Source organism: Rhyacophila brunnea, unplaced genomic scaffold (genome assembly GCF_057557595.1).
Source record: "Rhyacophila brunnea isolate RB1 unplaced genomic scaffold, BYU_Rbru_1.0 scaffold_4, whole genome shotgun sequence".
Lineage (NCBI taxonomy): Eukaryota > Metazoa > Arthropoda > Insecta > Trichoptera > Rhyacophilidae > Rhyacophila > Rhyacophila brunnea.
Window position 1 is genome coordinate 51,755,375 of NW_028233068.1, and position 16,941 is coordinate 51,772,315.

The 16,941-nt window shown below is 30.2% G+C and overlaps 1 protein-coding gene across 14 annotated transcripts in view; it reads left to right on the plus strand.

Annotated features, from left to right (window-relative positions):
* The window catches only part of PMCA (plasma membrane calcium-transporting ATPase 3), a 398,702-nt gene that overhangs the window by 359,801 nt on the left and 21,960 nt on the right, over window positions 1–16,941 (plus strand). For 12 of the 14 annotated variants that reach the window (XM_085953876.1, XM_085953871.1, XM_085953875.1 and 9 more), the window contains one exon: window positions 720–852. In XM_085953876.1, the coding sequence (XP_085810002.1) occupies window positions 720–852 (133 nt within the window). Of the gene's footprint in view, window positions 1–719; window positions 853–14,407; window positions 15,464–16,941 lie in introns of those variants that run through there. The other 2 variants (XM_085953883.1, XM_085953884.1) reach the window with 1 other exon arrangement.

Consider the following 16,941-nt stretch of genomic DNA (forward strand, 5'->3'; position numbering starts at 1 on the left):
TGATTTGTGTGTACTTTATAATTATTGGATTCGGCTTGAAAGCACGTGTTACATGCGACATGTATTTCTAAAAATTGACTCCATATATAGCCAAAATCTAACAAATGTGTGGAATTTCATACAATATGTGTTCATCTATATTTTATAACATCTAAAAGCTTCCAAAAGTGTATAATTTTTTAAAACTTAGTTAATGACTTAAAGAAAGTGATAATTAAAATGTAACAATTACTGTCCAATAAGAACTTCTTGACTACGTGTTAAAATTGTGAACTAACAAGCTCCTCCCATTTTTAACCGCACTTCCATTATAAACTAACAAGCTCCTCCCATTTAGTCAACGACAGCGCCTTTGGCTTGCGCCTGAATCTTCTTGTTGGACAGTACTTGAATGCTGATATTTTATTTTGCCTATATTTATTGCAATAAAGGGTTCATCGACTAATATTAAGAATGGCTTATGAGCATATTGTTCTAATTTGAAAATACAATGCAATGAGAAAAGAATCCAATTTTAAAACCAACTACTCACACTAAATATGGAAATATGGGTTTATCTGTATTTGAAAATTCTCACTTAGAACGATTGAATTCAGTTGGAAATGTCAGTCTAGTTCTACAAAAATAAAAACTAAAAATATTTTATTTTACTAATCAGAAATTGTTAAGTTAGTTTGAATTTTTGTACTGGAATATAATGACTTTTTTTGCGATTCCAGATGGGGCAGAGGGCAGCCTGATGAGTTCACGGAGGCGTTACACGGGGACGAGAAGTTCGACCCCGACTCAGACAAGAAGCCCCGCGCGGGACAGATCCTGTGGATCCGAGGACTCACGCGCCTGCAGACACAGGTAATACTTGCACACGCACCCCAACACACAACACATTGATTATATTGTTACACCGTGTTTACATTATATTAGTATATCTGTCTTATCGATATTCCATTCACAGAACATTGATATGTTGGAAACGGTATTTCATGTTTCAAGCACTTTTTCAGATCTATATATCCAATCTAACCGAATGCTTAACAAATATTCCTGAAAATACAATTTTTAGGCATAAGATCTGTCAGGAAGTTTTTCCATATCAATAATTTTTTACTGACACCAGGCAAAACATGTTGGGATTAATTAATTGTAATAAAATGCTTCAGATTCTACCGTATTAGTTACTGTTAATATGACTTCCGACATTTGCCAATTATTTGAGATTTATATCATTATATATTAAGATTTGTTTACTTGATGTATCAGATAATATCAATTGAATTTGTTCACTGAAAACCAACCCGAATTTGTTGTAAATAAATTTCGGAAAGGATATAATATATGTACATCAGGTGAGACTGAAATAATTACGCTATTTAAATATGGTGTTACATGATATATTGGTAAGTAGCCTGCCAAAATACATTGCTGTCTACAACCATTCACAGATGTCAGTACAATAAGTGTTTGCTGTTAAGCATTTTTTAAAAGCAATGATTCCGCTACTGTAACATGGTGTGTGTTTAGGTGACATTTGATTTTGGAAGAAATGACTCCAACACGCCGCCGAACCATATTGTGATACTGCTGCATCTACTATTGACAAAAAGCCTCTTATTTGTCCTGTGTAACAACATGGTTTGTAACAGTAACAAAATCATTGTTTTTAATAAATGTTTCTACAGCAATTACTCAGTGTTCTCTCTACCAAAACTCCATGGCAACTGGAAGGTTATGAACTGCTCTACACATCTGTGTTAGTTTCGTCCGCTATTTAGCAACAAGTAGTCATATTTTAAATTGCCTAATTATTTTAGCTTTACCTGTATATACAGAATAGTGATTTTAATACTAATTCTATTGATGGTTTAAATATCAAACAGGAAATTTGAAATGCAAACGAATTTCTTAATCAATATAAGTGGAAGCATGGTATACCGTAACCAAAAATTTCTGTGTTCCGAGAAGGAATATTATCTAATATATTATTATATTATAACATACCAACACACATAATATTGTCTATTGTCTATTTTCTATATCCGTCATGAAGACTTTCTGTCTTGCACCGAAACAGCCCCTCGCTCGTTCCCAGTCCGTTTCTCTCTGTCTCTTGTCTTTCATACACTTAACTTGTGCGTCTGTTTAGTGTGGAACATTGGATTACAGTGCCTTGAATAGTATTTGCGTCTAAACATTGTTTTATTTTAAATTCTGAACATTCTTTATAAGAATATTAATCATGATTAAAAATTTAGTACAAAAAACATGTTTTCATAATAATGTTGATTATTATTAAATAACTAAATTGTATGTACATATTATCGTATTTTTAAATGTCGATAATAGGTCATTCATTTCTTCTCAAGATTAAAATGAAATGATAAACATTCTATAATACTTTCACATTGTTATGATGTGGAATTAGTTAGCACTATATATTGTTATTCACTTTAATGGTGTCACTTTTAATTCTCGGTGGGAAGTTAAACAAAACTTGGTCCATTTAATTTAATAGCAATCAGAACAATTTTGTCCAATTACTGCTGATATTGTATTAAAATACATTTTTAAGCTATTCTTCGTGTAAGTTTTTTTTGCTTCAGTTGAGAATCTCCTTCTATGTGGACGAAAGCAGACTTTTATTGTAATTAAATTTTATGGAGAACTACTATATACTATTTTTTTTTATTGAATGTAATTAATTTGTTGTTAGTTTTTTGATCTTGATAAAATTGTGAAGTGATTCTTAGGAATATCTAATCTACTCTCGGCGCTGTATCCTTCCACATTTCATACTCTATCTTTCTTCCTGTGAATCTCATCAAACTATTATTTTATACCTCTATATTATATTTATCACAATATTATTATAGGTATTTCAGTATTACTATCGAGACAGGTTTAAATATAATATATTGAAAATAAATCGTCTGTGGAGTTATCGTGCAGGATTAATTGCCATCACAGTAAAAATGTTGTTTTATGATGTTAGATTAACTCCATTCTATATTCAAACATACAACAGTGGTACCAAACGACCTTTTTTTTTTTGATATAGTACTGAATTATTTTTAGATAAACAATTTTTTTTAAGATAGTGTAGCTATTTTTGAAATCACAAAATATTCCTGATTTAGTATGTTTTATGAGAGATTTAACCATCCATTGTTATATTTAATTCATGGTATTTCATATGGCATGGTTAATTAGTGACATTTAAGTGATTTATTATTGTAATCGTAGGAAGTTAGATTCGGAATTAGTTCGTCATAATATTATTGGTTATATCTTGCGACCAATTAAAATCATCCTTGTACCATATTCAGCAACGTGATGGTAATATTTTTCAGTACCTATTGAACATTAATTTTTAAAATTTGTTTCGATATTTTTTACTCGGTGTTAATATTTTTTCTAAAATTGTTGTAATTCTATTTTCATTCTCTATTGCCCGATCTGACAACATATTAATATAAATATTTTATTTGTTATCGACTACTGAAATTATTATTGTCACGCTATTTTGAAAAGATACAATGTCATATGCGTACCCTTTTAAAATAGTCAAATTTAATAAATCGTTGAAATTTTAATGTTACTATCGTTTTTTACGTGATTTGGAATATAACTTCAAAGTAGCTCTAGCTCGACAGTAACAAAAAACAAACAACAATTAAGATTAATGCACAGTAACAAAATGCATTTTTCTTACAATTTTATTTTTTCAACATTATAATTTATTTTCATAGACTGGTGCAAGCTTTGTGCAAGGTCTGTTTACGGCTTACTTAATTTTAATTTGTTACAAACAACAGATTATTTTTCTATTCCCACCTGTATAAATGATTGGTGAAAAATTATTATTTAAATGAATATTAAACCGCCGAATAAATAAAAAAAAATATAAATAAAATTATCTGCATAAAAAAATTTAAATAAACCCATATTATAATAAATACACAATATGCTTTTAGTTTATTTTCTTTTTACATTTGAAAATATGCGCTCTTATTTATTATCCAAGTGGAATAAATAGTACCTTAGAAATTTGATCAAATCACTCCATTTATTTATAATTTATTATCTAATATGGATTTTTCAGACAATAATGAAAAGTACATAATATAGTTATATATTAAATTGATGGAGGACTGTTAGTTAGTGATAGTGAATTATTCATATATACTAGAAAAGTAGGGCAATCATTAAATATTTTACATTATTATGATATGAAAAATACTAATTTTAGAAAATTTAATAAATGGCTCTCGAAAACTCTTTTTGTTGCAGCCCTGTAACTTAACAGGATATGTATCTCTCATGCTAATAATATACCTACCTATTTTCATAATGAAATTTTTAACATATTATTAACACTACTTCTACGTTTTTTCCAAAAGTATCAATATATCGTCACTATTAACAAATTATTAATACATACAAAAAGGTTATCATTCATTTGTATTTTGGTTATTTCTAATTTATGTTATATTATTCTACGTTATCCCTGTGTTCTTATTGTATTTTATTTTATTTCACAAAAACAGTATACTTTCTCATCATTCTGTAGAAGTTCTACATGAATATTCCTTATATATTTTTTTAAATCTGCATGATTTTTTTTTGTAACTTTGTTTTAACATAAATCATTCATTCTTTTTTTTTTTTTTTACAATATAGCTTTAGTTTACTTTTTATCCAAAATAAAATACTGCATTGCATTAAAGTTAGTACAGACCTACAAACTTATCTGAAGAATGGGATGGGGGAGCCACTGTTGAAAACTACCCAGTCAAGACTCATAATTAGACAAAATCTGACATTCTAATGAAATTTACAAAATGGCGTCCTATGGTAGTTCGTAGTTCCATTTTTGGCCATTCTACTGATAAGTTTGTAAGTCTGTAACATGTAAATAGTATTGTCAGCTGGTTTGCTTTGAAATTATCTATAATTTTTTTTTTAAATTTTTGAATTGTAAAAAAATATGTAGTATTTTATTTTTATTTGTTTTTACTCCAGAGGCAATGAACTGTAACTTTTTTTTAAATCTATAAAAATATATATTTTTTCTGTATTTTTGGTTTGATGACTAAGATTGATTTTTTTTTAATCTATCTAGTTTGTGCCCTCAAGTTTCATTTCCTCTGGATATTTAATATACAATATTTTTTAGTTATGTATACTTAATTAATGTGTCTTTTTTCAAGTTTTTTTTAGTTTTAACATTGCTTGCCCCCTACACCCCCAAAACCTTAAGCCTCGACCCACCGAGTATTATTTCGTTCACCTCCGACATCTTATTCATATTTTTGGTTTTTTCATTTTGGTGTTCCTCCCCCCTTTTAATGATATGTACGTATGATTTTTATAAGTGACGTTTGCAAAATTATTACTTTTGTGAAACTATCCTGTAAAAATTTTCTGCATTTTTTTTTATTTTTATTTGTTTGTGTGTTTGATTTCTTTTATCATCATCATCGTAACAAGAAAAATGAATGACAACCGAATTTATTTTTGTAAAAATTTACATTACTTACACAATTTTGTTAGTTATTTATTGAATATTCAAATTTTGAAATTTTTGATGAAGAGTTTTGTACACCTTCCTACACAAACTTCTAAAACCAGCCACATTTATTTTATATTCTTATTGGTATTATAATTTTATTTTTGAAAATTTCCAAATGAAATATGTACTTTAAATTCAGCAGCGTTGAGCTGAATAAATAGTAAGTGCTCGGCCGTAGTGATTTGGTGGGCGCGGCGGCGTTTTGCGAAACTCAAACGTATAACCGTGTGTATTATGCCCCAAAAAAGACAGTCTACGAACATTTTACACATGGTTATACGTTTGAGTTTCGCAAGACGCCGCCGCGCGACCACTACATTCTTGCACTTACACCATACATACTGGTAGTATTTAGTGTTTTGTTTCACTGATCAAGGTTTTTTTTCATATATCAAGGAAATTTAATGGTATTTAAACTGGTAGAAAGATAATTGGTATGAATATATAATTGAGTTTATGGTAAAATTTATAGATATTACAGATAAAATAGATTTTGGTAAAATTTATATATCAGTGGGTCTATTCTATACTTATCGAACACTAAATTGATAAATAGTATCAAACTTAGGGTAGGTTTGTATCAAAATATTAGCACTTATTGTAACAATTACACGAAGCCGGTTTTTATTGTTGCAATAAGTGCGATATTTTAACAGCAGCAAGATAGGTGCTGTTAAAATATAGCACTTATTGCAACAATAAAAACCGGATTCGTGTAATTGTTACAATAAGTGCTAATATTTTGATACAAACCTACCCTAAGTTTGATAATATTTTTCACTTTATCACTTTAGCGGTCGATAAGCATAGAATAGACCCACAGGTCAACTTTTTACTGCTATTGTATGTGAATACAATACATCCAATAAATTCAAAAGCACCTAATTGAGTTGAATGTTAATTTGTAATGTACAAATTATGAAACAGTATTGAAAATATACGATTTTCAAAATCTTTGTAAATATAGGTACCTATAAGAAAAATTCAAGAAAAAAATCTTTCACAATGTGGGTTTTGAAGACACATCTTTCGCTTGCCAAGCTTAACGGTTAAAGCACTCATCTGACAAGCGAAGGTATGTCCAATTTCCACTTGATTTAAGAATTTCTGTAAGATTTTTCCAACAGGCAAATTTTTGAAGCCTTTTCCAAAGTCTGTATACATATTCAATTGAATTGATCTTGAATAAATGATAATTTGATTACTAATTGTTTTAAATTTTTCGAATATTTTACGACGAGAATATGAGTTTCGAATACACAATAATATTTAACATCAGCTACAAATCTATAGGAAGCAGGTTGTTATAGGAAAATACTTCTTGAATAAATGGGGCCTTTTCCCCTATGAATATTTTCATAAATATAGGTCGATAATATTAATGATAAATTATAAATTCTATTACCGTTTGATGTGTTAATTGTATGTTAACAGATTATTTTGTTTTCGAGAATAACTTTTGGGCCAATTGAAATTCCTTATGTATTTGGCATATTGCTGATTTTTTTAATGATTGTAAACATTTTGAAAATGTCAGTTCGAAAGTCATTACAATTATTTAATGACAACGATAATAAATCAGTAATTTTTAAATGTTTTGTGTTACATTGCACTTGACATGTAGTATTTTTTACAGTATAATATAAATCAACGTATCAGAGGTCAAATGCATTAAATGCAATAGTTCATTTTGGACTAAGTTTTACCTCTGATATGATGAATTATAATATAGATGACGTTATGAAAACTCTAGACTCCAGATGGCTAGTGCAATCAAATAGAAGAAAATATTTGTTCGAAGTACTGGATTGGCATATACATAGAACCACTAGCTTTTAATGTAGTTTGAAGGATATGGTTTCTACAAAAATAAATACTGCATTTAAATGATATTTCTTCTTGGCTCAAATAAAATAATCTCTGTGATGCAATAATTATTGTTAGTCGATGTTAGTCACTCATACGTTGAATGTTTGTGTTGATAATATTATTGTTTGCATTGCCGCTAACTTAACCAACTAACAAAATAATTGTTTTGAGTGTGTCCTCGCTATGTTGGTAGACCTGTACGCTTTCATGGTGTTGATTTTATATTTTGTTTTGCAATATTGTTGCAGTTTTCTTTGGTTTAGTGAGTAATGTGCGCAAGGAATGTATGTATGTACGCGGAAATGAGTTGTTCGAAGGTGACGTCAGTCTTCCGAGAAAATTAATGCGTAAGTTTTAGGGTGTTTTATTGTAATAATTTTTATATTCGGTGAATCCTCCCTATAAAATCCGTCTATCTTAAACAATGAAATGACACATTATTAGCTAGCTCAAATTATCACAGTCTTTGTGATAAAGTTGAACATTGTGAAAAAATTAGTCATAGCATATATCAATGAGAATATGTCATAATGTAGTTTTTTTTTTTTTTTTTTTATGTAATGACATTTTAAGACTGTAAGTGCCTTGCACGTTCGTCACCTGAATGTATTAAATACAAGATTATTTAATAAATAACTTGACATTATTGACACCACCAAAGCACTTAGTCTGGATACATATTATAAATGAAATATTTGACAGCAAGTGTATTTTTATTACCAAAACTGTTTGTGAAAAACATTTTTCTACAGAGTCTTTACATATGAAAATGAAGCTGAAAATACGGTTACTAAGGCTGATTAAATTGGCACTGATATATATTTGTCGTGGCTTCACTAAGATTAAAAAATTACTTGTGTTTGTGTTACGAGCAAAAAGTTTTCTATTAAATGAAACATCATTATTTCGATGACCCATTGCATAAAATTGTAAATAACTGTAAGTAACCAAAGCAAGTGCGTCAAGAAATGCCGCCATTTGTATTTTATTTTCTGAGTATTTAATGCTGCCAACACAGAATATTAACTTTTCTGTTGTTGCCATTTCAACCATATTTAAAAGATTCTGTAAACATAATTTTTGCAGTTGTGTTCATCGTACGTAAAATTTAGCATCGTTCATTATTTATTAGGTGTTACAGAAATACTGTGCTACATTTCATGTTACCAGTAAACACGACTGCTAGAATTAAGTCACCGGAATCGCAATCAAGTGTTGTAATTCAAACAGTTCAATAGGCTTATTCTTTACTTACCAGTCCAAACTGTTTTGTCTGTGCCTTCTACTTTTTTTTTTTTTTTACCAAAGATTGGTAAAATATATCGTCCAGTATGGTCATGAGTCAATGTAAATTGTTTAGTGATTGTGTGTTGTTATGTGTATGGCCGGGACAGCCGGCGCGACTCATTCTGGAGACAGAGGTCTAGCGGGGGAGGCGACGCAACTCCTCGTCTACGGTACGGAAACTGGCCGCAAACAGACATCAGACACTCACTTGACCTACATATTACCTTCTCATATCTTCACTTTCGTCAACTGCCCACTTACCTTACAGCATCAATGTATTATGCAAATTATTATCACCACGTTGTGGTGTCAGAATCATCATGTGTAATGGCCCCCTTATATTATTTGTTATGAAACAAAACCATAATTATATTATTCTTGTCCATTTGTTTTACTTAAAGTATGTTGTAGAATATCATCTTCTATAATTTACTTTGAAATAATTCATAATTTCCATTCAACCGTATGGTAAATTTTCTGTAACTTTTCCACTTTGCATTTAAAATTTTATTAAAGATTTTTTTTATAATTGTTGTCCATTATTATTATTGGGTCTCTGAATTATGTAATTTTTGCAAGATGTTAAATAAAATACGCACAGATGGCTAACAACCTGTCCTTCACTTTCCCGAGGTTCACATTATTCTCCGTTTAATAATGAAAATTGTAATTTACTTTACTCATGCACCGATCTTTGCATATTTGTCCATTGAACCTTCCATCGTGGTGTTCCACAATGTAAGATTACCATTCGTTCTAGATTTGGAACATAAATTCTCTGGTTACCACTTATTTTTTTCTGTGCTTAAAAAACTCGTAACAGATATGTGTTTCTTCTCACAACATCTCAGTGGTATGAGAAAAAAATTAATCTATCAATTAAAATGGTGCGAAATATAAATTATTTTCCATTATTTAAACCCGGTGAGATGAAAAGTTACCAACATGATAGAAAACATTGCATCCACTCTCCTTATCACAAATACCTGCCTGAACACTACCAACAGAACGTACCGCGAATTTGGAAGGTATAGAAAATGCTCCATACTAATATGTTGCCAGATGAATGACCCCCTGCCAAGTAATGTCACCACGTATTTATGATAAATTAGTTTCACACGTCCGGCTTGCCAAATCAAATGTGAACCCCCCCGAACACCTTTATTTTACAATATCCAGGCCAGTGTTCTTACTTATTATAATATTTTAATGCAAAAGCGAACAAACGTCATTATTAATTCTTCTGAAATTCTAGTGAAGGAAAATTCTCAAAAAGGTTGAGGCAAATAGTATTGGGCGATTTGTAATTTTTTTTCACTGTCATGATATAAACATGTTTCTTCCAAGCATGGTTAAAACAAACTGATAACTATTGATCGGATTTAGGATTGCAGTTAGCTGGAATAAACATGCCATCCAGCTTTGACACTTCCCTTGCGCAATTGGTCAGTAAGAATAAATTAGTACAATAACACATTATATCTAATATCAACATTGGTCAGTACGATGTAACATTTTACAAGCATAGTTGTATTCAAATTTGAATGCATTTTATTTTTTATTTGTAGTGTTCTTGTGCTGTTCTAATTATGTCATACTAATAAAAATTAAGTTATTGAAGGACAGTGTAGTTTGTTCATAGTTAAATTTTGTGATTGACTTATGAATGTTACATCCATCAAAGATACGTAGTTACAATGTTACATATATGTCAAAAGACAAGGACAGCTTGTCCGATTTAGCTGACTTCTTATAGCCTAGTCAAGTTATATTCTAAAGATCTTACAAATCACACATTTACAGGTATTTGTACCGTTTAAAATCATGATTTTATGTAACTTTTCCAAATATATAGAGCAATGACATCCGTTTTCGGATATGTTCAAAATTTTTCGATTTTTTTTTTTTATAACTTTATATGTAATGGTTTAAGAGGTGTGTGTATTGTGGATGAAACATGAGGAATAGTTGATATATATCTATCTATAATCAATACACATTAGTATTTATTCCATGTTAGAGAAAAATATTTTTAGCCTGAATTTTTAATAGCATATTTGGATTTTTGCTAAAATTAAATGTTTAAATATATTTTTTTTTAATTGGAATTAAATATATTTTATTGGTTAACTATATTTATATTATTCATCAGGGCTGCCATCATTCATAACATCTATTGCTCTTAATACAATTCAATTTTAAAACAATTAGCTTTATAAGAATTTTTGGAAAAATCCGAAAACAGTGAATGATTGTTGGCCATTTATTAGAAAAGTTACATTTATAGTAAAAAATAAGCATTAAAAAGTAAAGGATTAAGAGGTATCAGTTTGTTTCAATAATGCTTGGAAGATACATGTGTCAATCTATTCATAGTATTTTATTTCACCGATTTTATCATTGGTTGGTCCAGCTATTCATAACAACACTGTCCTGGGTATTGTATTGAATGCTGAAGATATACTTAATCTGTTTACATTACATTAACATTTTCCTGCGTTGCCTTGCCTCGTGTCTGTGACCCTGATCCAATAGGTATCACCATTTAGCTTGTCTTCGTCTATCAATGTCACACCTCTTCGATTCTCAATCATGATCTACCAAAACATTTTTATAAGAACGAATGTCAATTATATAATGCAGTCGTAACATTGCATGAAACTTGGGTGGAATTAATCAATACAACGATTTTGCTTGTACACTTATAGATTTTTATCCACGATGTATTTTATCTTCTCGAATTTTAAAATTTTCATCATTTCAATCATTTTTTGTCTCGTTAATATGGTTAATAAAAAGCAATTAATTTGTTCTTGTTTGAATTGTTTTCGGGTAAAAAAAACTTCTGATAAACGCATCAACAATTGAAACGTTATCATTGTAATACAGAATAAACAAGCAAAATTTTACCATATAGAGAAATGACACTTGTTATAAAAGAGACAACATTATAATTTACTAGTCACGCTGTAATAATGTCCCTTGACTATTTCAATAGACGAAGGGTTTTGAATGTTTTAATGCAATTTGTATTCAAGGCTTAGTTATGTCACTATATATTACACAGAAAAATCTACTCTATCAAGAATGCGTATAAATATATCTTTTTTATCATTTATATTTTTTGCAATAAAGGTTTTATAAATTTCCATAAGTTTTTTTTATTATTCAGATGGTTTTGGTAGATTTATATGTAATGAGAGTGGCAATCAGTACATATTCACAATAGGTACAGATCTAAGATTTCTCATCTGTCATTCATTTCATACTTCTGTAGCACAACAGTCTTGTCCTACTGTACCTGTTTACAGTCGTTAACCGTAGATATTTATTGTCAATTAAAATTTTTGTGAGTCCTCGTCTTCGTCTTAATTATTTTTTGTTTCTGATCTATTTATTGCAACATGCAGTGCTTCATATTTTAAAAAAAATCACATATTGGTGGCGTTTAGTCCTCTCTGTGAGTACTTGTGATGTATTTTAGTATAATTAATCTTGGCATAGTAATATGTGTCAAATTGGTTTCTGAGCCCATACAAATATTAATTATGAAATAATTTTCTGCACCAGCAAGCTGCAATGAATGTATTTCCAAGTAGATCTATATAATATTCTCTTGTAAACAGTAGGAAGTTTGTTTAATTCATTCTTTAGCCAGCTGATTAGTTATAGTATACCTAGTTGGTTAATAGAAAGTATTCATTCACTTATTATGTAGGTAATTAGAAGTGCTTTTTTTAAAATGTAGGGTTGTAGTATTAGGATAATGGTTTGAGGTCATCACCCAGTACCGTAATATCAGCCAATTTTCACTATAATATCGATGAAATTAAAATATCGCAAACTGACAGAAATAGTGTTTCAATTGTTTTAATTTCATTAATCCCATTTTTATTATGATGGAAATTGGCATAGCGTTTTCATACATGAAAAAATATTGTGCATGCTAAGAAAGCACTGGTTTTATCATTCGCAAATTTAATAGTATGTCTTCATTTTTTCCTCTCTTTCTTTGTAGCCAGTCCTCAGTTTTTTATGTAACATAAAATTGACTGAGAATAATAATTTTATGTTGGTTTTACGCTTTTTTCTATGGATTTTAATTATTGATTCAACACTAATTAAAAATTCCTATGTATCGACTTTTTGTATTCATTACTTCCATTTGACATAAATATTACAAATATGAAAATAAATGTGCATTCTATAATATTGGCCAAAATCTACGTGTCACTGGTATTCTACACAAAATTTCTTTGATGGCTTTTTCTTCATCTATGGTTATCACTGTTATGAAATGAAATGACATAAAAGATGTGAATGTTAACTTGATGGGTATGACGTATTATAATATGACATCTGGTGGTAATTGAATGAGATGCAATCCATCATTATGTTATTATGTATTGTATGACTGTTAAAAACTTGTGATGTATGAATATTTATGGTATCAGGCAGGTTCCGTGATGATGATCTTTGACATGACACAAAATCTTTTTAATACCCTATAACGTTATCTTAACAATCTTATTTTGAGGTCTGATTGGTTTAATAGTTTTTTCAAGATTATACGTACATATATTTAATTCTAATATTCAGTAGGCACTGATACAGTTTAATCGATAATTTTTCAAAATATATGTAATAAGGTACTACATATGTACTGAATTTCAGCATACTCAATTAAACTTTTAGATTTAAATGTCATATCAGTATTGTGGGGTACGATTGTTGTCAGTCGTCATGGTATACATCTGATGTTAGTTTTTTTTTTTTAAATAGATATATCTGTACTTTACGGTCATTTAAAATATTGTACCTTTCTAAAAAATATATACCTTCTCATTTACTCCTCTAGTATCTCATTTCGATAGCACCTTTTCTTCTAAGAGACCTCTAGCTTACCAACCTTTCGCGGGTCTCTTCTTTCAATATGATTACTTTTCAGAACTCTTACTCTGAAATCCCCACTTTGAGTACTTCAAACATTCATCAAATGTCATTAATTTATTTCAATGGTCATTATTATATTTACACAGTATATATTCTAATTAGTCATGATTGTATCCCAGTATACATTACAGTTGTATTATTTTAGAAGACATGGAAAAGTTTTAGGACAATAATTCAGACAACAATATTTTTAAGTATATTATTAAAACTTTACAGTACATAAATATTTACATGCCGTTGGAAATGTTATCTTTATGTAAATAAATAAGTACATGTTACTCATTATGCAATCATTACTGGAACACCAAAATGTTAAAATATGTATATCTTTATTATTTTTTTATAAAAATAATTATAATTAGTGATGGGAATGGGAATCACCAAATTATCTACTGACGGCGGTTTTGTCATAATTATTTTGACTGTCGTTATCTTTATATGGAATTAATATTACAACACGAATGTTTGTAATGAAATTCTATTGACAGGAAAGAAATTTGGTATCGAGTTTCACAAGGAGTCGCGTTGATATTCTGTCTGCAGCGGATTCACCAATATGAAATAATTGATGATTTATTACGTAGGAATATCGGTAAACGAAAAAAGTTTCGATGTGAGCGCGGTGGGGCGAGGCTTACTTGTTTTTGGAGACGGTGTCGGTGCGCAGGAGAAGCTCTCTTGGTGCTTGGTGCATCTCGCGAGCGTTAGTTGGGTGTGTTTCAATTGCAGTTGCGTGTGGTCCGCGCTTTCAAGTCCACTCTGGAAGACCTGGAGGAGAGGCTTAGCGTGCACAGCACGCACAGTTATCCCGGCCGGGCCAACCTGCTGCGGGGGACGGGCCGCATGCCGGCGGACATTGCGTTCATCGACGCCGACGAGAACGGACATTCGGCCGTCAACGCCGCCAAGGCGCGCTTCCTCGCCCCTCCCCGGAGGACACACCACGCCAAGGGATCCCACGAGACGCCCATTTGAATCCACCCGCAGATAGACATTGAATGCGTATACACTGAATGGAGACCGAATGAACATATGAAAGAAATGCACCGCTTGTCAACACATCTGAGTAATATTTTGTCATCCTCTTACCAGCAGTGATTGTTAATGCTAAATAAACAAATGATGTTTTTATGAACTACAAAAATTAAACGGATATTTCTCAAGCATTTTTACATTACTATTTTTAAATATAGTAAAATTAAGTGACACCTTCAGAAAAATAGATATTGTATACAGAATTATAGTTATACTATTGAACAATTTAACAATAATTCTGCTGTATGTGTCAACTTGTAAAATATTGCCATTATGCAAAGTAAATCTGTCGGTCTTACCTCAGTAGAGTAAGTTGCTTGACAGGGCAGTGCTCACTGTCACTTATTAAGTATAGTATTATTCAGAAGTGTTGATGAAGGGTGCACATGTTTTGTCAGACTCGTTCACATGGACATACTTGTGTTATGACATTTCTCACCAATCTGCTTTGGACACAATAAACAATGGCTTTTTCAAGTCTTTGCTGTATAACCCTTCACACTTCTAACACTTCTCTTACTAACATACATTTCATCACTAGCTGCTACACTTTCGCTTTTTCAATTTTTATTTTTTTATTTAATTGTGTACAAATTTTCATTAATCTTCAGATTTTAAGTAAATTTCTTGGAAATTTTTCATTTAGTGTTAAATTTTTTTATTCATTCACTTTGAATTATTTTGCACTGTTGTAATATTTTCACATTTTTCTGGATTTATTTTGTGTATCAAGAGTAGATGATAAATTTTAAAATAAAATATCTTTCATGTAATTGTAAATTTCAAGTCACTTTTCGTTATAATAAATTCGATTTTGTTATATTGTAAAAATGGATCATTTCTATTTTATTTTTTACATTTGAACTACATTCTTTTAATTGACTATACAATATGTACACTTCTCAATTTCTCCGATGTCATCGAGCTTGTAGCGTCGGATTCTATTATGTCACAGAATCTACCCCACTGTGTCTTTCAGCGCTGTCACTTTCTTCTTGTCCTCTCGCTGTTTGTCCATTTTCTGCTTTTTTCTGGTTGTTCGTCACACTGAAGTACTCTGTCCGTATCTATGTAAAATATCACGGTATTTTTTTCTATACAACATTCCTATAAGCAGACTCAAAGAGAATTGGTCAATTACATCGAAATTCAAGTATGTAGAAGTCAAACATGTATAAAATTTAGTACATAATCCAATAAAGATTTAATACAAACTAAAGAACTAAATATTATTTGAATTTAAATCTATTTTTTTACATTGTGTAATATGAAATTGGAAACATAATGTAATTGGAAATTTATGGATTTCACTAAATAGATAGAAATAATTAATTATTAAAGTAGTGAATTCTCTATCTGCTCAACAGTTGTGTTGTCTCTAGTTCTCTCCGTGATGTCTCTGGAGTTTATCTTCTGTGAAAAAAATATCTGCTTGTCTAGGAGGCTTTTTTCTTCTCAGTGTGTTTCCGTGTCTATGCTTTGGTGATTGTGTCCTTGTCCTCTTTCTCTTAAACATCTGCGTAAGTATGTATCATTGAATATGAGAAAAATTGATTTAGTACACACACATTCCATAAAATTGTTACAGTATATATTATCACGTTCTTGTGATATTGAAAACAAGCGTCAAATTGACGTGTACATGTCTGACTGTGATTTTGATATAGTTTGGTTTGATGAAACGTTTTCGTAACTGCCATATTCAATGGAATATGTGAAAGATTTATTAATCTAAATTATCTAATGTCATAATGAGCAAGATAGTTTATGTGAGCGACCGTGTTGCCGTATGATTATTGCATAGTGTACGGTCTTTTAAGTTAATTTTAAAAGAACAAAAATAGTGTGAAATAATGTTTTTTCTAACAATTTCACCGACACTTGTTTTTCAACTTTGACAGCATTGGACTTTAACTTGATGAAGCCAGAAGAAAAACAAATCGGTGCCTAGTATAATGTTTTAATAGATATTTAATATGAGTTAAAAACCTAATAATCCCGACTTGTGTGAAATGCTTATGTTTTAATAAGATATATTATATCTGAACCATAGGGCTCAAATTTCGCCGCTTTCATAATATTCATATGGCAACACCGAAGATGAAAGTGAATGTTCGGGAATGGTTTGATTTTTTCTGCCGTTCATTTTTTTTGGTGATGAGTATGTTAGTGTGTTCATAAATTTAATGAATAATATATTTTAATTGGAATTAAAGTTTTTTGTAATA